Genomic DNA, 26,774 nt, shown 5'->3' on the forward strand with positions numbered 1-26,774 from the left:
CCAGAAACTAGGCACAAATCCAGATTTGCAAAAATGAGGAAGAGTTGAGAAAATCCATGTTGTTAAACTTAACACTGATCCTCAGCAAAACTTTCAATCAGAATATAAAACAAATGGGTAAGAACTTCTAGGGAAAGCAGAGATATCTGGCACCAACAAATTTTCCCCGAGAGTGAGTCAAGGCAATCTCTTCTCATTTCCTTTTTTATGAGGTGTTGGGGCTTGTACATTAGTGAGTATTTTATTCAGGAAAATTATTTGGTGAAAGCACTTGGGTTGTCCTTATGAACAAAATATTAAACAATGCAAAATTACATTAAGAAATACTGACCACTAGTGAGGCAATTTGTCTAGGCCCATGGTCGGCAAACCGCGGCTGGCAAGCCACATGCAGCTCTTTGGCCGCTTGAGTGTGGTTCTTCCACAAAATACCACATGCGGGCACGCACATACAGTGCAATTGAAACTTCACAGCCCATCCACAGAAGTCAGTATTTTGTGAAATAGCCGGTATTTTTTTTTTAATATATTTTATTGATTTTTACAGAGAGAAAGGGAGAGGGATAGAGAGTTAGAAACATCAATGAGAGAGAAACATCAACCAGCTGCCTCCTGCACACTCCCTACTGGGGATGTGCCTGCAACCAAGGTACATGCCCTTGACCGGAATCGAACCTGGGACCCTTGAGTTCACAGGCTGACACTCTATCCACTGAGCCAAACGGGTTAGGGCAAGCCGGTATTTTGTGGAAGAGCCACACTGAAGGGGCCAAAGAGCCGCGTGTGGCTCGCAAGCCGCATTTTGCCGAGCCCCAGTTTGCCAACCGCTGGTCTAGGGAATCTAAGAGAATATTTATTTTTAGCATCAATATAATCTAGATCATTAAAGCTGAAATATTTCTCACAATTGTCATATATATGTCTTAGAAAATACTTAAAATCAAAAGAATTAAGTTCTGAATAGTTAAGCATGAAAACCAATGCAGCTTTTCATGTGTAAGAGATACATGATCATGAACACATATGGTTTAAGATTCAGATGTTATCTATTGATATTGGTCAAGGTCTACTGATTAATTCGTACTCAGTCACTTTTTTCTTCTTTTAAGGGACATGGCCCTGAAAGATCTAATAGATGACAATGCTAACAAACTGGCAAATCATATCTCATATGGGCTAAAAATATCATATTTTGATACCTTTGGCAGTTTTGTTTCTAAATATATAATTAGACATGTTATAAAATGAACAGGTTTTTTATTTTTTTAATATATTTTATTGATTTTTTTACAGAGAGGAAGGGGAAGGGATAGAGAGTTAGAAACATCGATGAGAGAGAAACATCGATTCAGCTGCCTCCTGCACACTCCCCACTGGGGATGTGCCCACAACCCAGGTACATGCCCCTGACCGGAATCGAACCTGGGACCCTTGAGTTCACAGGCCAACGCTCTATCCACTGAGCCAAACTGGTTAGGGATGAACAGGTTTTTTAAAAAGGCGAATCAAAACCAGAAATTATGGGTCTTGGTTGACCTCTCGCTAGATTGTTCCTGGGTCATTATAGTGACTAAGTGGTCATGAAAGGCTGGGTCACCTGAATGGTGTTTCCAAAGGAAACACAAAATCACTAACTAGTACTAGAAATGTATTTTGACAAATTGTCTCTAAAATGTCTGCCTAAGTCTTAAGTGGAACGTATTTCAAACAAAATGAAAAAAAAGAAAACCTCTTTCTATTATGAGGTCTTAAAAATTATGATTCATTCTTAATATATACAATGAAATATGCTGAATGTGCAACTACTTTGGTCTTTGAAATAAGTTGTTTCATTGACATTTCATATTACAAAAAGCTAATTCCTGTTTAGTTTGTTGTCAGATGCACTGAACAGAGGAACAAAAAATAATAAATACTATGTTAAATAACACTCCCAGTAACTACAATGTGTCTTCCTTTCAAAGCTGTGGTATCTATTAATTTAATTACTTCATTACATAGCATTAAAATAAAGGCAGCCATAAATAGGATATTTTCATTAAATTTAATTACTCTCTTTAGAGTAGCAGTTCTCAACCTGTGGGTCACGACCCATTTGGAGGTCAAACGACCCTTTCACAGGGGTCGCCTAAGACCATCCTGCATATCAGATATTTACATTACGATTCATAACAGTAGCAACATTACAGTTATGAAGTAGCAACGAAAATAATTTTATGGTTGGGTCACAACACGAGGAGCTGTATTTAAAGGTCCAGAAGGTTGAGAACCACTGCTCTAGAGGGTGGATGATAAAGGTTATAGGATAGAGCAGCGATTTTCAACCCATGTGCTGGAACACTTTAAAACATGCGATACCTGACTCTTTAATTAGAGGCACTGACCTCTTTTCCCTTCAGTGGTTCTCAACCTTCCTAATGCCGCGACCCTTTAATACAGTTCTTCTGTTGTGGTGACCCCTAACTATAAAATTATTTTCATTGCTACTTCATAACTTTAATTTTGCTACTATTATGAATCGTAATGTAAATATCTGATATGCAGGATGTATTTTCATTGTTCGCAACCCACGGGGTTGAGAATCGCTGCCTTAGATTGTCAAATAAAAAAATGACAACATCCCGGCCGGTGTGGCTCAGTGGTTGAGCGTCAACCTATGAACCAGGAGGTCACTGTTCGATTCCCAGTCAGGGCACATGCCCAGGTTGCCACTCAGTCTCCAGTAGGGGGCGGGCAGAAGGCAGCCGATCAATGATTCTCATCACTGATGTTTCTATCCTTCTCTCCCTCTCCCTTCCTCTCTCTGAATAAAAAAGAAAAAACATTTGGAAAAAAAAATGACAACAGCCAACACAATAACCATCTGGTGTGAATAAAATAAAATTATACCTCATTGCTTCGGCAGATTGGAAAAAATATAATATATTTTTTGGTGGGCCTCAGAATTTTAGTAATTAGTTTTTGTGTGCCATGAGATGAGAAGGCCTTCTCTGGAATGGTGCTTTATGGGAAGTCCCCGAGGTCCCATGAATGAAGATTAGCAGTATACTGCAGAACAAGATATTATTGAGATGTAGCTGTTCTCTTATTTCCTTATGTTCCACTAAGTCTTGTTTGCTTTTCAAAGGAGGAAGAAGAGGAAGAAGACACGCCTGTGAATCCTGGTAGAGACAGTGCCACAAACCAAATAAGGAGAAAGGAACCCCAAAGTTCTACCACAACAAACTACCATCGCATAGGGACCAAATTCAACGAGGCCAAGACTAACCGGTCCCCGGCACGAGGAGGGGACTTCTCTGGAAAGGGTGATATTCCCAACACGTCTCTAGATCCCACTTCCCGACCAGTCACTGAATTAGCCCCAGAAAAAGATGTTTCTTTGACATCACGGACTGTGACCAAACCTCCACTTCTCACTCTGGAAGGCACTTCAGCCTCTAAAACTGCTCTCAGATTTCCACAGGGGAACGTGTCTGGGACTGTGGAATCTCTAAGCACAGCTTCTGTAATGGAATCTCAAGAGGTATCTACTGATCTCAGTGACGAAGAGAGTCTACTCACCAGTGTCAAGCTGGACCCGGGAGCCGATGATTCTTCAGGCTCCAGTCCCACCGCTGCTGCTGTGCCGTTCACCTCCGAGAACATAGCCCACGGGTATGAATTTTCTTCAGAAAACCCAGAGGCCATCACCTATGATGTCCTTATCCCAGAACCGACGAGAAATGTTTCCGAAGAGTCAGCATCGTCGGGTTCAGAAGAATCCCTCAAAGACCCTTCCGGGGAGGGAAGTGTGTGGTTTCCTGGCCCCACAGACGGGAGGACCCAGCCCGATGTTGGATCAGGTGGCGAGGGCCTTCTCCCGACTCATCCCACCGAGATCCATGTGGACGCATCTGAGAAGACAGCCGAGTCCTCTTCTCCAGGCCCATGGGTGCCCCAGGGCCCCTCGGTCACAGATATGGAAATGCCACCTTCTTCTTCCTTTGCCTTCTTCCCCACCGAGGTAACACCTCGCGCTTTCACTCCGTCCGCTGGGAAACGGGATTCGGTGCCCACTGTCAACGTGGTCTATTCGCAGACCACGCAGCCCGTGTACAATGGTGAGACACCTCTTCAACCTCCCTCCAGTAGTGGCGCCTTTCCTCTAGTCACCCCTGTGTTGCTTGGCCATCCGGTCCTCGACACTCCCCCTGCCGCTTCGAGTAGTGATCCGGCCTTGCATGCGACGCCTGTGTTTCCCAGTGTCCCTGTGTCATTCGACTCCATCCTGTCTTCCTCTGATGGCGCACCTTTGCTTCCATTTTCCTCTGCTTCCTTCAGTAGTGAATGGTTTCGCCATCTGTACACGGCTTCTCAGATCCTCCCACAAGTGACCTCCGCTGGGGAGAGTGCCCAGGGGTCCCTGCATGCTTCTCTGCCAGTGGCCGGGGGCGCTGTCCTGTTAGCGCCCAGCCTGGCCCAGTCCTCTCCTGTGATGGCACATCAGGCCACTCCTCATGCTGCTTCAGAGACGTTGGAATTCGGTGGTAGTGACGCTGGCGTCCTTCATAAAACGCATCTGTCTCCTCCAGCTGAGCCAGCCAGCAGTGATGTCACCATGCATGCACCTTCTCCGGGGCCCAAGCCTTCCTCTGCCTGGTCTCATGCCGAGGCCTCCCAACACCTCCTCACTGTTTCTTACGGTTCTGCAGTCCCTGTGCATGATTCTGTCGGTGTGTCTTCTCGGGGTTCCTTCCTTAGCGGTCCTAGCCACACACCCATGCCGCAGCCTTCGTTAATATCCCCCACCACACCGTGGCTGCAGCCCACTCACGGCCTCTCTGGTGATGGGGAGTGGTCTGGCGCCTCCTCTGATAGTGAGTTGCTTTCACCTGACCCAGATGGCCTGACAGCCCTTAACATTTCTCCGCCTGTTTCTGTCGCTGAATTTACATATACCATATCTGTGCTTGGTGATGATGATGATAAGCCGCTCTCTCAAAGGGATGTAGGAGATGGAAATCAGACTGAACTGCACATTTCTCCTTTCACTGAGATGGGTTCCCGGCCTGAAGGCACAGTCACGCCCGGCCTGTACCGTAATGTAAATAAGTTGAATGCATCTTTACAAGAGTCCCCTGTTTCCATTTCTAACACAAAGGGCATACCTCCAGGCTCTCATGCTTATACTACCACTAAGGTTTTTGATCATGAGATTAGTCAACCTCCAGAAAATAACTTTTCAGTTCAACCTACACAGGCCGTATCTCAAGCAGCCGGCGATACTTCTCTTACACCTGTGCTTAGCGCAAAGCCAGAGCCAGCACCCCCTGACCCCGCTTCTAGTGAAACGTTATCTCCTTCGACTCAACTCCTATTTTACGAGGCCTCCGCTTCTTTTAACCCTGAAGTATCGCTGCAACCTTCCTTTCAGGCTTCTGATGTTGACACGTTGCTTAAAACTGCTCTGTCGGCTGTGCCTAGAGCTCCAATATCGGCTGCATCCCCCAAGGTTGAGCACATTAGTCCTACAATATTGCATCCCATGGCATCCAGTTCTGCTTCAAGTGAAAGCATGCTACACTCCACATCTGTGCCAGTTTTTGGTGTATCACCTGCTTCTAATGTGCCTGCTGCCTCACTTCAAAGTGTAACCATTTCTTATGCAAATAAGAAAGATGTTGAGCCAGTCTTGCATAAAAGCGAAAGTTCCCAGCAAGTGGTACCTTCATTGTTCAGTAATGATAAGTTCTTCCAAACTGCCCGTTTGGAGCTTAACCATGCCTTTCTCCCAGAAGGAAGGCAGGCATTTGCTACTCCTGTTTTATCGATGGATGTACCTCCCAATACACTTTTAAATGAGTTTGTATATCCTGATGAAGCCTTCATCTCCACCAAGGGTTCCATTACTGAGGAGGTATTGGCTGGTATTCCAGCAGTTGTTTCTGATACACTTTTAACTGCTGATCATTCTGTCCCTTTCGGGAATGAGTATGTTTCTATTCCAGCCACTTTTCCCAACAAAGATGGTTCTGTTGCCACAACCAAGTTGCTGTTTCCTTCTAAAACAATTTCCGAGCTGACTCACAGTGCCAGATCTGATGCTGAGTTAGTGGGTGGTGGTGGTGGTGGTGGTGATGATGATGATGATGACGATGACAGAGATAGAGATGGCTTAGCTGTAAATAAGTGCATGTCCTGCTCCTTCTATAGAGAATCCCAGGAAAAGGTGATGAATGATTCAGACCCCAAGGAAAACAGTCTTGTGGATCAGAATAACCCAATATCATACTCCCTGTCTGAGAAGTCTGGAGAAGAAAGTAAAGTCACAGTTGTGACCTCAGAAAGTCAGACTTATATGGACAGAAGTCCTAATAAATCACCATCAACAATTGTGCTCTCCCCAAAGCACGGTGATGGGAAACAGGACAGTGACCTTCAGACTGCTAATGCCCTGCTTCCTTTCCCCCCGGCACCTACAGCATGGGCAGTTCTTACAGGGGACGAAGAGAGCGGATCAGGGCAAAGTGTCTCAGGTAGTCTTAATGAGAATGAAACCGCCACAGCTTTCCGTTTTCCAGATGTTAATGAAAGCGCTGTGGCTGGGGTCCTGGAAGCAGGTGACTCAGAGATAACTCCTGGTTCCCCACAGTCCTCAGCACCGACTGTTGCTAGCAGGCACTCAGAAGTGGTCAGCATTTCAGAGGCAGGTTAGTGGTGCATCAAAGGGATAGGATCGGAGGCTGGGGGTTTTCTTCCTCAAAAAATAGAAAAATCATGAAAACATAGAAAGTTGGTAAAATGATGCATCGGTTTTTAACCAAAACTTCAAATCAATTTACGGTTTTTAGAAGATGATTTTATTCATTACTTCAAATGAATACTCACTATGTGGGTGGTTTTTGTTGTTGTTGTTGTTGTTGTTTTTGGTTTTTTTTGCTTTTTATGAAAATATTGTTGGCATACCATGTTGTATTAGTTTTAGGTGCACAACATAGGGATTCAACATTTATATACCTTATGATGTGTTCACCATGACAAGTCTATTAACCATCTGTCAGTGCAAAATTAGTATGCTACTATGGACTCTATTTCCTATGCTGTACACTATATCCCTGGGCCTTATCTATTTTATAACTGGAAGCTGTCCCTCTATTCCCCTTCACCTTTTTCAGTCATTGCCCCATTTCCCCACCCCAACTCCCAGCAGCCATCACAGTTTGTTCTGTGAATCTGAGTCTGTTTCTGTTTTGTTTGTTTTGGTCTTTAATTCTCTGCAAAAGAGAGAAAATGACTTTTATTTATTGTCAGTTTTTCATGTTCTACAGGATGCCTATTGTATGTGGGAGCAATTATGCGTGCATAATATATTTTTTACTATACTGCTTTTTAAATGATAGCTTAAAGTGTTGCTATTTTTAGATGATTTTAATTTTCCTATTTACTCATGTTCTAAAATAAGGTGTAAATGAGTTCTATGGAATTCGAAAATGAATTATAAGTTCTGAGAGTAATATGATATAAGCACCTTTTTCTGACCTGCCCCATGAAAAGGAATTACGTAATTTGCACCACACCAGCTTGGGGAACTTTATAAAAAAAGTCCTATTGCTAACTTTTGAGAGTGAATGATAAGCTTTTTTTAAAAACAAGGTTTTAATTTTTTAAAATTGTCTTTGTTTGATTATCTTAATGTTGCCTAAAGAGGGCAGTGTAAACTAACAAAGCACAGTCTACTTTGTACTTGTTATACACCTTTCTAAGAAGTTAAATAATGGGCATTAATATGCAGTGTATGTATAGGTATTGCATGACAAGATGTAAAATGTTAGAACACTTTCTGTAGAGATGCATTTCATTTATTAATGGATTTTATGCAAATTAGTTTATTGGCCAGATGTTTCTTAGAGCAGATTATTTACAGCATGTTTGCTTCAAATGCCAGTGAGAAAAAAGGGAAATTCAATACCATTAACCACACAGAATACTAGATAATGTTATTGAATTGATCATAAGAATTTTATAATTTGCTTTTATTAAATTTTAAAACATGTTTTAAATTAACAATGAACATATTTAAATCTAACAGTAAATTAAAAGACGGGCTAGAGTAACATCTTTCAGTATTATTGCATAAAAGTGAATATTTATAATCCAGAACATAGACACTAATCCCATTGGGACATTTCTTCTCTTTCATTATTTGTATTCCCTTCAATTGTATGCTGTTCTTTCAGTATAGCAGCAATTAAAAGTTTGTACATTTTGATAGAGAAGTTGTCTAAGTATTCTGACTTGATACTATTTAACATTGCATTCCAATTTAAAAACTTAAACTCTGTGTGAGAATAAATAATGAACCCATAGGTCACCATATTCACTAGTATTGCCATATATATATGGCTCCAATTATAGCACATTTTTAAAATGTTTATCAGATGCATTTTAGAGGAAAATATCAGGAATCAATCTATTTTTCTGTCTTTCTGGGTAGTGACATCATTGAGATATTCTTGCTAGATTATGCTTTTATGGAAAGACAATATATATATAGGGAAATATCAAACCTAGAATTATTGACTAAAACTTAGCAATTTCTCTTCAATAAATCTTACTAGATTTATCAAGTTATTAAGAGTATGTTTTCCCACTGATGAGGAGAAAACAACATGAATATAGCATCCAACATCATCAAATAACAATTAATGAAGTAAATAAAGTAAAACAAGATTAGGGAAATTTTTGCTTGTTTTTAAACCTATATCTGTAAAAAAAATAATACATAGTATGTCTTATCAAATAAGTGAATATGCCTCTTTGTCAAATGCCTATAGATTAATTCTGAAAATTATAATTTGATTATGTATCTTTTAAGGTAGAATAACTTACAAGACATGTTCCTCAAAATAATATAGGTAAGCCAAATATTAATATCTGCAGTTTATGACTGCATAAACCTAGACCCAGAGATACTAGATTATCTGATCCAGGTCAGTTAGGGAGTTAATACAAAACTGAGACTGAAAACCTGAGTTATTGGTGTCTATGTCTTAGAACTAGGCTTTCAAGATTGTAGATAATAAAATATGTATGTAATGCTTAGTTTGTAAAGCCAGAATTATAATGTTTTATTCTGAAAAGGTACTTTAAAATATTAATCTTAGTTTTTTTATTTTCTAATTGCCTATTAGTAGATTCTTGCCTTATCATTTAGGTAAGTTATATATACAACTGAGCTTATATCAAAATTAATATTTTAGTTTCAACTAATGAATATAAAAATCAATACAACTAGTTGTCATTATAATATGCAATGCAGTCAGTTGGTTGTGTGCATTGTCCTGTAGTATCCCACCTTGAACAAAATACCTAGGTTTCATAATATGTAATTAATTATTATGGATTTATAATTCTAACTCCTCAATTAAAGGTTTTATTTAAAATCAGACCTCTCAGAAAGCTTAAGAGAAAGTTTGTATACAAGACTATATTTGTGCACATGTGTATGGATAGTGTGTATACATAGTGTGTATGGTATATATGGTAATTTGTTATGCATTTTATGTGTTATGTATCTTATATAGCACATATATGATCATACATATCTCATATATGTTGTACATGCATATATATAAATGAGATGTATGTATCTATATATGTTTATACGCATATTGTTATGAATATTTGTAGTCATTGAAGACCTGTGTAATTATATAAGCTCACTTTGTATGTAATTAATGTACATCATTGGTTCTCAAACTTTAATGTGAACCAGAATCACCTGGAGGACTTGTTAAACACAGATTTCAGGGCCTTACCCACAGTGTCTTTTTTATTATTATTAATTTTCAGAGAGAGAGCAAATCATTGACTTGTTCCACTTATATACGCATTCATTGGTTGATTCTCCTCCCCCCTCCCTTCGCTGGTTATTTGTGGGTCTTTTTTAATTCTTTATTGTTGAAAATATTACATAGGTCTCCTTTCTCCCCCATTGACCTCTCCCAGCCTGCTCCCGCCCCCCAGCACAGGCCTTCACCCCCCTATTGTCTGTGTCCATTGGTTATGCTTATATGCATGCAAGTCCTTTGGTTGATCTCTTACCACCCTCCTCCCACTTTCCCCTGCCTTCCCTCTGAGGTTTGATGGTCTGTTCGCTGCTTCTATGTCTCTGGATCTATTTTGTCCATCAGTTTACATTGTTCAATATATACCACAAATGAGTGAGATCAGGCGATACTTACCTTTCTCCGACTGGCTTATTTCGCTTAGCATGGTGCTCTCCAGGTTGACTCTTTTAAAAATGCCCTGATTGGAGACTGAATGCAACCTTGGCATATCAGGGCAACGCTCTAACCAACTGAGCTACCCGGCCAGGGCACCACTGAGTTTCAGTAAATGTAGGGGTAGGCCCCAGACTTGCATTTTTAACAAATTTCAGGGGATCCAATGCCACTAAGGGCTGCACTTCGAGAACAGACACAGATAGTATTAACCACCCTTTGTAATTACTAGGTACCAGGAACTTTGCTAAATGGTGGTTTAATTTATTACCCACAGATTTTCCATTTAGACCATGATAGTTACAGCAGAAAAAATGTAAAGACAATAAAATAAGGTGCTTTTGTAAATTTCATAGAGATATTGTAAAGGATTCATCATCAGATTAATTCATTTTCTAAATGAGCCTCGCCATATACGTAGCTGCCAGAGCACATGGTTAATGAAGTAGAAAGTAAACGTGGGCTTCTCTCACAGAATATTACCTACAGCGCAAGTGTCAGTTGACTTACAATATTTCCACTTTTCCATTTTATGATTTTTCGGCACATCCTTGAATTCCACTATTTTTATTTTTTTTAGAAAATGCATTTATAAATTGTAAGAACAAACATTTTGGGAAATTTGAGTATCATTTCTATGCCTTGGATCTGTGTGAGTAGATTAAAATTTTGGCCCTTTTCGCATCATCCAGTTACAGAAGGAAGCTATCATTTTACATCTGAAGTTCTCTGCATTAGCTATATTTTGCTTATGAATGTATATCACTCTCAAAATACTTCAATTTCCATTGAATCCCTTTGTCTCATGTCACTAATGGTAAGGTACTTAGTGTAACAGCACCAGATGTGCCATTTGTGTAGAAAGCAATGGAGACTCTCCTGAAGAAAGTAAATGTAGTTCTTTTAAACTCCTCCAGGTAGACAGGTAGTGCTGTCAGCATGTCATTGTGGTAGAACAGTTCTGTTCCGGCGCCTTTGTCTCCCGCTGCACACACCGCAGAGCAGAAGGGACGATGGTGCCTGGCCACTGACCCCCTGGGTTCTCAACCGCCTGTAACAACTTGGAAGGACAGCGCCAGTGGCAGTGATTTTGAAAGTGCTAGAACAAAGACACACCTGCTTGCTCACAAAAATACTCACTTGTCACCTTTTAAAATGAACCCAAGGAGAGAATTTAACCTTTTTCATAATTTACATTGGCATATTTGAAAAGAATTTCTTAGATCTATGTAGCCCTTCCATTCATGTACAGTAGTATTTTTATTTTTGATAGAGAAACATTTGATAAGAAGGATATTCAAAATAACATTTTTAAAGCATCCTGCATTTAAATTTTAAATTGTTGTTATCTTCATGAAGACTTATCTTAATGTAAGAACGGTTGTCCTAAGATTCTCTTTGAATGAAATGATTAACTGCTCCTAATTATTTACCTGACTGCAGGATTAAAAACGATTCTTTTAAAATTAATTTTGGAAAATCAAGATTTTTTATGGTGATTCAGTAAGTAGCATTATTTTCCTGATTGTTTTATTTCAAAGCTGGATAGCCTTCTTACTTTAATACTTCCATTTTCCTGTTAACAGTCTTCTCAAGGCAGTATTATGCTCACGCTTGCCATAGCTCCGCTACCTGGGAGCCAATCTCTGTTAGGATATTATAGTTCTTCAGGTCTGATTGCCTGCCTTCTTTTTAGATTTTGGTTTACTTAAATTGGCTTATAATCATAAACATTCTTTGCATCATAGAGTCAAAATTTTAAAGGTAAGCAATTATTTGCAATTGTTTATGATTGAAAATTGCAATTATTTGATTGAAAATGTTGTAACTTTCCTTTAAATTTAAATATCAACTCTCTTCATTTTCTCCGACTACAGAGGCCAGTAATAGTAGCCATGAGTCTCGTATTGGTCTAGCTGAGGGGTTGGAATCCGAAAAGAAGGCAGTTATACCCCTTGTGATCGTGTCAGCCCTGACTTTTATCTGTCTAGTGGTTCTTGTGGGTATTCTCATCTATTGGAGGTAAGTTGAGTGTTTTCTTTGGAGATGTATTTCATAAAGCTCAGATTTTTGCCTTGTTTTTACCTGAAAGTTTGTCAAAGCACATTCAAATTCTTTTTACTTGAGAGCTACCATTAACTTATCCAGGTACTATGAATGAGATTAATTTTTGAATCCAGAGTCATAATAATGAAAAATTTGATTATTCTTCATACTTCAATCAAACAATGAAAGGTAAAATGGAGGACCTTTGGCTTAAGTTATTATAATGCAGTACTTTTACAGTTATGCTTTCATATTTAACATTCAAACCTTATCATAACATTTAACATGATTATAACCTTCTCAGCTTCAATGCTCCTACTGTTATAATTTTTAAAATTATTACTTAAGAATACATAATTTTTGATATAGTAAAAAGGAGTTTTTTAATTATTGGATTTTGCACAAGATGCATATCAACTGCATACTAAAAAAAATAATACCCCATATATAAAAGTAAAATTCAAGCAATTAAAATACAAATTTAAATTAATGACCATATAAAGACCCATGGTATTTGAAAATATATTATAATTTGCCTTGAGGATGAAATTTTGCTTCATTCCCACCAATAACCTACTAAAATCTTTAAAAGACAGGGAAAATTGTACCCATCATAAGCTTCCCATCCTATAGCAAGATGAACACAAAGCAAATTAGTGAGTTTAACATGGACACAATTAAGTCAGTACAGCTGTTATGATTGTGTCTGTTAGTAAGCAAGAACTTCATAATGGTAAAGAGAACCATATCTGTAAACTAAGTAAAGGGCATAGCTTAGTACTTTCTAATTCTGTTTTCAAAGAGAATTTTGTTCAGAAGATCTATAATTAACTCCTTTTTGTTTACAACATTTTGCTATAAATCCATATTACCATTCTTTATGTGTTATCCCAAAGTATATTCTCATTTTATTCAAAAATATTTACTATTTCAAAAATATTGACTATTTTCCATGTACCTAAGGTAACAACTATGGGAGAATATTTTTAAATGAATGAATGACAGTCAGTTCTGTCAAGAAATTTATGCTCATTGAGGAGAAGTAATTTTCTATGAAAATACATAAAATATTATAAAAGTGCATGCATGGCAGCTGATATATGTAAAGCTAAAATGGTCTAAAAGAGCTAAAGAGCTAAAGCTAAAAGAGAACAAAGGATCCTGACAGGCCAGAAATGGCAGGCAAATGTAATATAGTGCTCGAGCTGGACGGGATTCAGGTGGAGATAGGCCTGGCCAACGTGGCTCAGTGGTTGAGTGTTGACCTATGAACCAGGAGGTCACGGTCTGATTCCTGGTCAGGGCACATGTGGGGCATACAGGAGGCAGCCTATCAGTGATTCTCTCTCATCATTGATGTTTCTGTCTCTCCCTTCCTCTCTGAAATCAATAAAAATATGTTAATAAAAAAAATTTAGAAAGCCCTCACAAGGCTTTGTAAAAAAAAAAAAAAAAGAAAAGAAAGAAAAGAAGAAGCAGGTGGAGATAAAGATAAAGGAGAAGGGCATTACAGGCAGGAGGCAAGACAGGAAGCAGGATGACTTGAGTATCTGAAGCATGTGGTTGCTTGACATTGGTTGGCTATGGTATAATGTTTTCAAGGCCAACTGTATTTTATACCTGATTTCCTTTCAAAACAGAGTAGACTGTAGAATGTGGAGAACAGATCATGCTTCTGTTATTGTACATGGGTTAGGTGCCTATTTTGTCCACAACATGAATCAAACAAAGCTGCTTTCTTCAGTAAGTTCTGTAGTTGCCAATGACTCTTTTTCCAGAAGAGCCCATGCTCTGCAGAGGCCCGAGATCACAGTACAGAATTCATACATGTTTGCTCAACAAGAATTCATATTGTTTTTCTTCCTTCTTACCAACATTGATCCCATATTTATTTAAATGGCTTATTTATAGCTAATCATATTTCCCCTGCCAAACCAGTTTTTAGACTTATTGGGAATTGGAGTTAAACAAATTTAAAATAAGATGGAAAGCAGGACCTAATTCTACTTTATAGTAAATAGTGCTAGAACAAAGTTCCAATAAAGATGTCAGATAGTTTATAGTTGTAAGATTGAAATAAGTATTATGAGTCTTCTAATCTCTTACTTAATATTTTAAGTTTATTTTCTACAAATCTGAAAATTACTCTTATTTCAATATGATTTGGTATTTCATAGAAAATTAAATTTTGGAGTTTTTTTTATCTTCAATTAATAATGGGTCATTCCATCTGTATCATGCAGGGAAAAAATATAAAATTACAAGTTGAACAATATTAATTTAACTTTCACCAATAAGATGTTTCTCATTTCCTCACAAATAACACGTGATGTACCTTGAATACAGAGTGCATTAACACTCTGATGGTTTTATGTGTTTTGTTTTGTTTTTTAATATATTTATTGGTTTCAGAGAGAGTAAGGGAGAGGGAGATAGAAACATCAATGATGATAGAGAGTCATTGATCGGCTGCCTCCTGCATGCCCGCTACCAGGGATCGAGCCCGCAACCTGGGCATGTGCCCTTGACCAGAATCGAACCAGGGACCCCTCAGTCTGCAGGCGGATGCTCTTTCCACTGAGCCAAACCAGCTGGGCTTTGTGTGTATATTTTATATCGAGCTAGCAAATGTTTTGATAAAGTTTGCTACTTTGACTTACCCATTTCAGAACTTGACATAGCTGTTCTACTCACATCCATGTGAAGTTAAATCTCTTTGAAATGTAATCTTTTTTTTCTTTTTTTTTTTAAATATATTTTATTGATTTTTTACAGAGAGGAAGGGAGAGGGATAGAGAGCTAGAAACATCGATGAGAGAGAAACATCGATCGGCTGCCTCCTGCACAGGATGTGCCCACAACCAAGGTACATGCCCTTGACTGGAATCGAACCCGGGACTTTTCAGTACAAAGGCCGGCGCTCTATCCACTGAGCCAAACCGGTTAGGGCGAAATGTAATCTTTTAGATCAATAGTACAGTAGGAGTGTCATTTGCTAAATTACAAAATGCCAGTGTTAGTACATTCTTCAAGGTTTGTGTCAATTACCCAAATTCCAATGTAGATGCATTTGTGAACAATATAATTCCACTAGTCAATTTGGAAACATTTTAGGCCTTCCTGGAAACTACAGCCTGTGGGAAGGTTAAAAATCATACCAACCCAGCTGGCATGGCTCAGTAGTTGAGCATCGACCTATGAACCAGGAGGTCATGGTTCCATTCCCGGTCAGGGCACATGCCTAGGTTGCAGGCTCGATCCCCAGTAGGGCATGCAGGAGGCAGCTAATCAATAATTCTCTCTCATTATTGATGTTTCTATCTCTTTCTCTCCCCCTTCTTCTCTGAAATCAATAAAAATACTTTTTAAATCATACCAAGAGTCCCAATGGCCCTTATATGTGTTTCCAAATTTACATATTTAAACATTTTTCTAGCCTAGTTTTTAGGAGAAAAATATAACCTCAGAGTGTTATGCTAAATCCTCTCTTTTGTCTAACTTACCTAACTCAAGGTGGTCCCCTATGTTTTGTGCAAACCTTGAGAGAAAAGATGTTGTAGCAGGAAGACAGAATAAATTAGAGGTGATAAAATTTGGCATTTGTTCATCCTGGCATTTGTTTCATGGCCTTGGGCACCTCACTCACCCACCTAAGAATTAGTTTTCTCTTTTTACCATTTGCAGGGAAGTTTCACTAGATTACCGTACAGATTTCAGTCAGCCCTTTTGGGTTTCTGTCATGAATACAGCATGAGGGATGGATAGTGTTTCCTATTTGTATAAGGATCTAAAAAATGGAATAATAATTACAAATGCTGAGTTTTTAATTCTAAATACTTACTGTGATGAAAAGGTGTAAATTGAATAATCAGATTAATGTTGATTGATAGGGCCTATGTCTGCAAGTTTAAAACAGTCATCACTTTTTCATCATGGCTGAGTGATAATTAGCAGGAGACATAGTGATCAACACTTAGCACATAGACGTGAAGACAGTCATTGCTTATACAGAACAGATGGACTATAGATAGTGTCTTGTCATACATTAAATAATATGCCTGGAAATTATTTTCCAGATGTTTTAAGGTATAATTTACATAAGCCAAGTTGTAAATTTCAAAGATGCAAAATTACTTTGATAAGGAAGATAGTCAAAAAGTTCTTTTTAAAAAGACCAGGGGTAAATTTTTTTAGAGCTTTTTTAGTAGTTAGAATTTTTTAAAAAAACGAAACGCCAAAGTTATATTCAACAAAACAGCATTCATTAAAAGCAGTGTAGAAAAGAACTTGCCATGGACACATTGTTTTGACTGGTGGGAGTGGGAAGAAAAGCATTTCGAATTCTCTCTTCATCTTAAATTTAAGTTTGTAGGCCATTGAGGGGAGCTACCACCCCAGAATAGAGGCCTCCCAGTACCGTGCTGCCTTTTAAGTAGAATGTCACTTCCTAGGTAAGATTACCTAGTAGCAATATACAAATGCCTTTCATCCAGAATTTATCCTGCACTATTTTAATATTTCCCACTTACAGACTTTTTGGTATGATTTTCCTACTTACAAGGTTCTTTTGCTAAAAAAAAGTAGAGTTGGTATTTACCCAGATACTACAATGAACAGTAGCAACATGTTAAACGTCAGTACCAATGTGTTTTAATTTATCTTTTCTATTTTATGATATGTTATCTTCTTCCCATTTTCTCAGAGACAAGCTCTTTCTATTTGTCCATCCATTCATCCATCCATGCATTCATCTTTCTCTAGCTATATACTACACCTCTCCCTCCCAAATGCTTTGAGATTTTTAAGTTATCCCATTTGGGGCTTGGGTAGATAAGAGACTTTAGAATGCAGCTGTAAACTAATTTATGATTGGTGGATTTACTTGCTCCTGAAAATCCATCTAACCATTCAATTTTTAATACCTGTTGTACTCCAGGCACTGTATTAAGAGTTGAGTGTATCCCTAGCTGGTTTGGCTCAGTGGATAGAGCATCAGCCTGCAAAATGAAGGGTCCCGGGTTCGATTCCGGTCAAGGTCTCATGCCTGGGTTGCAGGCTCAATCCCCACTGGGGGGCATGCAGGAGGCAGCCAATCAATGATTCTCTCTCATCATTGATGTTTCTATCTCTTCCTTTCCTTCCTCTCTAAAATCAATTTTTTAAAAAAAGAAAGAGTTGAGTGTACATAATTCCCATCTTTAAATATATATGGCATGGCACAAAATAAATATATTGCAAAATAATTACTCCAACCACCAATTAAGAAGAGAATTTAAAATAAAATAATGGAGAATAATGTCCAGTGAGGTGATGGTCAGGATTAATTAAGCATATTTTTTAAATCAAGTAAAGGTGATTGTGAATGGAAGTTTGTGTTAGGTGCAGTGGGAACAGAGTAACTGAGTGCTAGCGTCTGCTCAGACAGCAAGAGAATGTTTTCCCGGGGAAGATGCCACTGAGCGGTCTTGCCTGGCATATCAGTAAGAGAGGCATTTGATCAGAAGGAGAACAATGTTTAAAGCTGGGAGGAGAAATACTGAGTTAGGTCAGAAAAGGGCATGTTCAATGATCTGTAACTTGTTAGTATTATTAGAGTAGAAATGTCAAAAAAGGTGAGGACCATAGGTAGATAGGGTATACATATTGTAAGATACTGGGTACCATAATCTGAAAATCTGTAACATACAGAACTAGAGCCAGTGTGTTAAAGGAATAGAGAGACTGAGTTTGGGGTTGATACAAGAACAATTTCAACAGTAAGAGGCACAACAGTGGGACAGGAAGGCCTCCCCTTTGGTACCATTTGGAGACACTTAAAGGGAATGAGCTTTGAAGTAGTATGAGAAAAAAAATAGCGAGCAACTAAAGATGATAAAAAGAAGTGAGCTCCTTGTTACTGAAGGCATTCAGACTGGGCCTTCTTTATGTGTCAAAGATGCTATAGAAGAGATTCTTGTATCAGCTGCTATATTGCACTGTCTCTTCATGCATTTTATAGCTTTAAGATTCATTGAAAAGTGAATACAAACCCTTTTACCTGCTTGTGTAACCTTATTTTAGAGGAATGAAAGAGCTTGTACTCCGTGATCTTAAAAGCAAGTATCTAACCCAGTTTCAGAATATGCTACATCTGTGGTTGCAAAGATAAGCCAAATTTTCCCTGTGGTTTCTGCTCCAGTCTGCTTTCAATTCTATTCAAATGTGGTATTTCAATAGGATGGTTTCTTTATTGATTGGTTGGTTGGTTGGTTGGTTGATTTGAGAGAGAGAAACATCAATTTGTTGTTCCACTTTTTTACGCATTCATTGGTTGCTCCTTGTATGTGCCCTGACCAGGGATTGAGCCCAAAACCTTGGTGTACCTGGGAAATCTTCTAACCAACTGAGCTATCCGGCTAGGGATAGGGGATGGTTGCTTTATCATGAGACCTACTAGAGGCCCGGTGCACGGATTCGTGCACCGCTGGGATCCCTCGGCCTGACCTGCGGGGATCAGGTTGAAACCAGCTCTCCTACATCCCCCGAGGGGTCCTGGATTGGGATAAGGTGCAGGCAAGGCCAAGGGACCCCACCAGTGCACAATCAGGGCTGGGGAGGGACTGTGGGAGGGCTCTAGGGCATGTCCAGCCTGTCTCGCCCAGTCCCGATCTGCCAGACCCCAGCAGCAAGCTAACTTACAGGTCAGAGCATCTGCTCCTTGGTAGTCAGTGCACATCATAGCAACTGGTCGAATGGTTGAATAAACAGTCAGATACTTAGCATATTAGGCTTTTATTATATAGGCTGGCCCTCATCCCTCCATTCTTCATTGATCTGCCATATCTACTGCACTTTCTGGATGTGAACAGGATCCCTTTGTCATTTGATTCTACATCCACTCATCTTCCTCTTGCACCATCTGCTCACTTTTGAAGCCATTCTGTGTTCTCTCCATTATCTGTTCTCACAGGTTTCATTATCAAAGATTTATAGCATTGCAGCAGAGGGCTAGGTTTTGCTATGCACATCGTTGCTTTTGAATTTTTTTTCTTGTGACATGAAGGTTACAAATAAACTATATAATGTTATGTGACTCATACGGATAGCAGTGAATTCATTGATCAAATATCTGAGGGCACCTGCACATGCCAGAGCTGTTCTTAGCACTGAGGACTAACACTGCACTGATTAAGACAAAGCACTTTGCCTTCGTGGGACTTACATTCTGATGAGGGGGGACCAGCTAAAAACATATAAGGCAAATGAACAGGTACATAAATAAGGTATCACACAGTGCTAAGTGCCATAAAGCAAACGAAGGGCAGAGAATAGTAACTTGGTGGACTAGGCTGGTATTTTTAGCTAGCATGGTCAAAGAAGGACTCTCAGAGGAAGTGGCTTTTGCACCGATGCAAAACTGATGGGGAAGAGGAAGGTGGCCGTAGGCAACAGCAAGAGCCAAGGGCTTGAGATGGTACTAACAGGGCCTCCTCCAGGGAGAAAGAGAGGAGCCATGAGGACCAGAGCCCATTGGGTAAGGGAAGGAGTTAAAGGAGATGAGAGAGTTGAAGTAGGTAAGGGACCAAATCATGAAGGGTCTTCAGTCTTTCCTGAAATAATTGAAAACCATTCTATTGGAAAGCCATAGAAGAATTTATGCAGAGGACTGGTTGCTGAAAAAATGTAGGTGTGGCCCTAACCGGTTTGACTTAGTGGATGGAGCACTGGCCTGCGAACTGAAAGGTCCCAGGTTCAATTCAAGGGCATGTACCTTGGTTGCGGGCACATCCCCACTAGGAGGTGTGCAGGAGGCAGCTGATCGGTGTTTCTCTCTCATCAATGTTTCTAACGCTCTATGTCTCTCACTTCCTCTCTGTAAAAAATCAATAAAAAATATTTTTAAAAAATTTAAAAAAATGTAGGTGTGTCATGGAAGAACAAATGTTATGTTAGAGTTTATTAGGATAAATATCTTGTAGCTTGAAGCTTTTAAGTGGAAAATGAGATTGGCATTTATTCAAAATAAACTTAACCACTCATGAATAATACTTCAAATAAATTAAATGACCCACATCAAAGAGTGTCATTAGCAGTTTTAATTATCTAAATTTTTAAATTAAGCATGTTTTGCATTCATTTATAGCAGCAGTTGGTTCTTTGCTCTTCTCAGTAGTTTGTAGTGTGTTCTTACCAGATGTTACTCTTATTATCTGAATGGAAATAGATGCAGGTGACATTGTAGGTTATAGTTATCGTTGATTCCAAATATGTTTATTCTCAAAACCCTCATCAACAAGGCTAGCATCTGTTGGGAAGAAAATCACCCCTGTTTTTGGTTACATGCTCATTATTTCCTCACTTTGTTCTGTCATCATTGCATTATCATACAGTATAAAGCTGACTTCTTTTTTCATCAAAATGTTACCACAGTGGAATTTTGTTTCCACACAATCATAGCTTGCTGCCTTTTGCTAGCGGCTGAATGGGCTTGGACGGGCCTGGTCACTGAAATGTTGAGTGAAAATAGATTTGGACAGGCTCTTTTCCACTGTGGTCCTATCCAAGGTAGAAACAGTGGAAGAGTAACTAGGGTGTTAAGACATTCGACCTCTGCAAAGCTACCACTTCAGCTACAACTTGAAATACCATCTCTGCTTTCAGCAAGTCTGATACCCACTTGCTCTTCTGCATCTGGGACATAAAACTGAGATAAATTAGGAGGCCATAAATTGCTCCAATACTTTGTGTTTTATAAAAATTGATACAGATTTCCCCTTATGTTTTGTTTCTGAAGATTTCTGTCATGACTTTTAAGCAGCTCAGAAATCGTCTCATTCTCTGAGGCAGCTGGTAGTTTAAATTGCTTTCTTTCCCTTCCAGGAAATGTTTCCAGACTGCACACTTTTACTTGGAAGACAGTACTTCTCCCAGAGTAATATCCACACCTCCAACACCTGTCTTTCCAGTTTCAGGTAATAGCTTAACGTATGACCATGCGTAGCTGGTTGGTGTTGAATGCAAAGCAAAATGCTGGAAGGGTTGTCCTTATTGTACTTTGCAAATGCCTATAATATACTTTAGTAAACATCTGTGTTGCCCAAAATATGTATTACATCATGTATCAGGCATCCAGTTGTATAACTTGTTCTCAGAAATTTTGAACATTCTTAGCCATACACAGGATGTGGGAAAATAGCTTATAATCATTCAGATGTACTATGTTAAAGAACATAAGCACTTATAGCAATAACATATTAGTTAAGAATAATGCTGAGTTTGGGTCCTTTCAGCTTCTTTAGTGGAAACCTAAACAACAAAAATGGACTAAACCAATGCAATAGGGTGGATAGGACAAAATAACAAAAATGAGGAGAATCTTGCCCTAACCAGTTTGGCTCAGTGGATAGAGCATCGGCCTGTGGACTCAAGGGTCCCAGGTTCGATTCCGGTCAAGGGCATGTACATCCCCAGTGGGGAGTGTGCAGGAAGCAGCTGATTGATGTTTCTTTCTCATTGATGTTTCTAGCTCTCTATCCCTCTCCCTTGCTCTCTGTAAAAAAATCAATAAAATATATTTTTTTTAAAAAAATGAGAAGAATCTTTAGTTCTTTCTGATCATCTGCATTTATGTGGGAAAAGGTTTCTTAACTATGTTAGAAAAAAAGTCAACTATTTTTATCAGAACTTGCCTGATTAACACTATGCAAGAATCAGCCAGTGTCATTTAAGACACCCATTGACCCTAGAGTTCACACTATGACTACATTCCCAGACACTTATTCTATTACCATTGTACAACCTCTCAGCATGAAAGAGATAACAAAAGGAATTGTCTAGAAATGTGTGGCCTAAGGAGGAAGCACAGATAGAAGGTGAGATAAGGCCATGGACAGTCACCAAATCAGGGAAAACAAAAGGAAAAATTCATCCACGTGGCCATTTTACAGAAGCCTCCTTTTAAATTTTCTGGTACTGCATATATTACTGCTAAAGACACAAGTTCTACCTGATATTACCTTCTGAAATCTCATGATTTAAAAAATAAAAGGAAAAAAGAGAAGCATCTTCTTTGTAACTTTTAACAAGCATAGGAGTCAGACATCTTCGACTGTTTTTCCTCTTTCATTAACTCTATGTCTTTAATCCGCTACTGTCTTTTTTCTATTTAACTCTTTGTATTAAACTACTGTGTATTTATGTTAGGACAGCACCATTTCTCATGAACATATAAGGGATTTGAGACTTTCAGCTCTGTTATCTATTGCATTTTGATTCCCTTCGCTTTCAAACTTAGCTCTTCTACATATCCTGTTAGCCTGGGTATGCAAATTAGCCATAATATTATCCAAAGTCCAGCATAGGTTATCCTTAACAATATAAAAAATAAATCCAAAATCAGGGTCTTGTTCAGGAAAGCCAAAATCCCTGTTCTGCTTCTCAAAATAGTGATCAAGGGCATCCCCCCTTTTTTTCCCTGCTCAGCTCTCAAAAATGCACTCCTGGTCACCCAAGTGTGTGCATTTTCATATAAAATCAGAAAATAAAAAGATATTTGGGTCTCACTTGCAGACCAATTCATAAAAGCAATTAGCAAAATAACATAATTGTAAATAAAAAGTAGTCAGTTTGCTTGTGCGAAGAGGTTACCTGTACAGGATAGCATCAATGGATTGGAAGGACCTTTAGTAAATAAAGAACCAACAATTTTGATGTGACAAATTATTTCTGTTTCCTTATCTGCTTATAAAAGCTACTTGCAGGCAAGACCCTCCAGTAGGTGTGAAGCTGGAATTACACCTTTGTCTAGAGTTTCTTAAGCTTAACTGGCTAATTCAATGTTAGTATTCAGGTATACTCATCTAAGAGAGAGAACAGATGGATTCTAATTTTTTTTTAACCAACCAATTCTTGGTAATTGAGGCTTAAAAATATTAAATGGCCTGGATGCTTGAACAGCTGTTGATGTAAATAACTGTTTCCAGTGAAATGTGTTTGATGTTTCCTTGTCAGAGAAATCACTTGTGAAATTGCATGCTGTGAACTAGTAATATGTTTAATCTAAGAAAGTCTTTCCAGGAATAAAAATAGAGCCAGTTGAAATAATTTGGCCTCTTCACAATTAACTCACAGATACGACGAGTTTGTTTCCATAGCATATTTTCAAGTTAAAATTCTTGAAACACTAAAGATTAAAAGTCCCAAAGATTTTTGACATCATTTTTAATGAACAGTCTGCATATAAGTCTTCTCTATTACATATAAAATAAAGGAAAAATGTTTTCAACTGTAAAAAATATCTTACTATTTAACTGTAAGACATTGAGCTACACAATTTTTAAAAAACTGAAATTGCACTATATATCATGTCCATGATAAAATTGAAAGTATATTGTTTCTGCATTTTTCCCTAGAATTTACATGCAACTCCTACTCATGTTAAAGAAAGTTAGCCATAAAGAGTTGCAGTTCACTGATAAAAAGTGAGGCTTTGGTGGCATTTATAATTTAACATTGAAAATGAACTCTTTTCTCTTTGGAATATAAAAGGAAAAGAGATTCTTGATCTAGTCAGAATTCTAAAATGGAGATTATGATTGATAGTAAATATAGAGAAAATTGGTAATTGTTGCTAAATGTTTCATTGGGGTTATAAGAATAACTGAATTTTGAAGTTGTTTTAGAAGAAGCCCCCTAATAAATCTTTATAATGGGAGCACATTCATGTAAGTTGTATTATCCTTTCCAACCTCATTTTTTTTTTTATTCACTTAGATGATGTTGGAGCAATTCCAATAAAGCACTTTCCAAAGCATGTTGCAGACTTACATGCAAGTAGTGGGTTTACTGAAGAATTCGAGGTATGATTTTACTACGTCTGTGTTAAGTAATATGGAAAATAGCAAATTTAAATGATTCAGCAGTAGACTATTTTTGACCTAATGACATTGAAACCATTTTGACTTCTGGTGAGAATATTAGTTCCATATATGTGTTTAGGAGATGTGGTATGGTTATCATATTATTTAGAAAATTGGTTTTCCATTTTAAAAAGCCATGTCATGCTAGTGGAAACATTTTAGAAAAACATAGTTAATACTAGCACATAAAATACAGAACTCTAGCATTCTTTTTAAAAGTAATAGGTATTAGTAACACTGATTCCTTTTAATTTTCTAAATTACATAAATTACCCTAAATGACTAAATTTCATGCTTCTCAGCCAAAGTATATACAAATGGTTAATTATAAATATCACAGCAATGTAAATGCAGAAGCACTTATTATATAGGTATAATAAATATTATACAAAGGAACATCCCAATTTCTAAAAAAAATATACATTTCTAAGAAGCATTTAAAATTTACAGTCAATGAAAAGTTTTCTAGTAACATCCCTTAGAATACTCTTGATGAGGCAGATAAATTTGCTGTGAATTTATCATGGCCCATTGAACTATCAGTTTACAGATTTTTCATAATAGGGTCACTTACTTGTACTAGGTGACTCTACATTCAGCCTTCACCCAACTCTAGAAGTTATTTGCTTTTATTTACATTGATGATGAAATCAGTTTCCATAGAAGTGAATTAATAACTAAAATAGCAGGGCTGGGATTCAAACCTAGGTCTGTGATTTTAAAGTTCATGTCCTTTCCATTCCAGAAAGCTAGGGATCTTCAGCCCCCCCTCCCCCCTCTCTTCCCCCACCACCCCTAACCCCCTCTAGGAAGCATTATGTGGCTTTTCTGTCTCCCTCCTGAATATCCAAGTGCTCTAAGGACCTTTTTTTTAAATATACATTTTTATTGATTTGAGAGGGGAAAGGATAGGGGGAGGGGGAGAGAGAGAGAGAGAGAGAGAGAGAGAGAGAGAGAGAGAGAGACATCAATGGTGAGAGATAATCATTGACCGGCTGCCTCCTGCACACCTCACACTGGGGATCCAACCCACAACCCGGGCATGTGCCCTGACCGGGAATAGAACTGTGGCCTCCTACTTCATAGGGTGGCGCTCAACCACTGAGCCACACCTGCCGGGCTAAGGACCTCCCTCTTTAAAGCACTTTCAGCTCTGCTCCTGATCAGAGGGTGTGCCACTCTCTCCATTGCACCCAGCAACTGCTTCCCAGGAGTCATGCCAACCAAGGTGCATTTAGGGAAGGAAGATGCCACAGATGAGAAAGCTTTACGAAATCAAAAGAAATAGAAATGAAAAGTAATGTAGTTTCACTAAATTTAAAATAGGCAATTCACCAAATCTTAAAAAAACCCAAGCCATAGCGACTTTGAATAAGAAATCAGTGTGAGATAATGACTAAGTAAAGCAGAATAATATAAAGAATTACATATTTAAAACGTCAAATTAATTGTTCTTATTTAACAGAGGTTACTGAGTGGTCCGATTTTAACTCATAGAAACTACCAGGCTCACCTCAAACAAAATCATAATTGAAAGTGGGATAGGTCTGATTTTCCGAATGTTAAAAACCATCAGGAAAAATAAACAATTTATAATAAAGTTGCTGATAGCATATGGGCAAAAGCAAACTTATCACTTTCACAACTATAAAATCATTTTAAATGTTACTATGCTATTTGTAATAATGAAATTAATAACCTCAGAATGTGTTTTTTAATTCCATTGCTTTTAACTCACAGTTTGATTCAAGAAAGAAAACTTTTCATTAACTTAATAATTAGCTTAGTAACTAATAATGCTATACCTTTTAAATATTAGATTGTTTTTAAATCTAGAGTCAGAATGACTTGCTGCAAAAGAGACATTAAAAGCTTACCTGGAGAGAGGCTGGGCCATTTGTGATTAATCAGGTTCATATTTGGGTTATATACTTTCTCAAAAAAGTGTAAGGCTTTTATGTCATTATTTTAATATTAAGTAATTATTAATTCCAAACTAATATAGTTAGAAAATATCTCTGAAAAATATTTTAGCTCCTTTTTAAAGATAATTGTCAGAAGTAATTTTCTATACCCATTAAAGATTAAATTAAAAAGAGGTCAGTGTATAGAAAGTAATGCTATCTAAACTTTTGTTTCAAAATGACCTAGAATATATGATAAAAAGGTTTTGGTGATTTTTAATATTTTGTAACTCTAAATCTATTTCAAACCACCTAATAGGAAGTGTTTTATTCTTTAAAATTACTCAAACAAAAATATGTATCACTAATTCACAGTTTCAAATAGTGCTACAGTGATCAAATAGCATTATATTTGGATATTAGCAAATCTACTTAATATGACAAAATGTGTCATCAAATAGATGGCTTTCTCATCTGAATTTTTAAAAAACCATCATATTATTTTACCACTGTCCTTTTTAAAAATGTTAATTTTTCCTTTCACATAATTTTAAAGTTCCAAATTGTTAGAAATTTTGATTTGCATGTAACTGTTTGAAACATTCTGTTTTGTATTTGACAAATGTATTTATTGCATGATCATAGTTTTCCATTGTAAACCTAAT

The 26,774-nt window shown here is 37.9% G+C and overlaps 1 protein-coding gene across 4 annotated transcripts in view; it reads left to right on the forward strand.

The window, feature by feature from the left end:
- The window catches only part of PTPRZ1 (protein tyrosine phosphatase receptor type Z1), a 178,420-nt gene that overhangs the window by 127,377 nt on the left and 24,269 nt on the right, over nucleotides 1-26,774 (forward strand). For 2 of the 4 annotated variants that reach the window (XM_059711665.1, XM_059711666.1), the window contains exons 12-15: nucleotides 3,128-6,689; nucleotides 12,140-12,284; nucleotides 21,168-21,259; nucleotides 24,060-24,145. In XM_059711665.1, the coding sequence (XP_059567648.1) occupies nucleotides 3,128-6,689; nucleotides 12,140-12,284; nucleotides 21,168-21,259; nucleotides 24,060-24,145 (3,885 nt within the window). The remainder of the gene's footprint in view (nucleotides 1-3,127; nucleotides 6,690-12,139; nucleotides 12,285-21,167; nucleotides 21,260-24,059; nucleotides 24,146-26,774) is intronic. The other 2 variants (XM_059711668.1, XM_059711667.1) reach the window with 1 other exon arrangement.

The sequence above is a fragment of the Myotis daubentonii genome, chromosome 10, assembly GCF_963259705.1.
Source record: "Myotis daubentonii chromosome 10, mMyoDau2.1, whole genome shotgun sequence".
NCBI lineage: Eukaryota > Metazoa > Chordata > Mammalia > Chiroptera > Vespertilionidae > Myotis > Myotis daubentonii.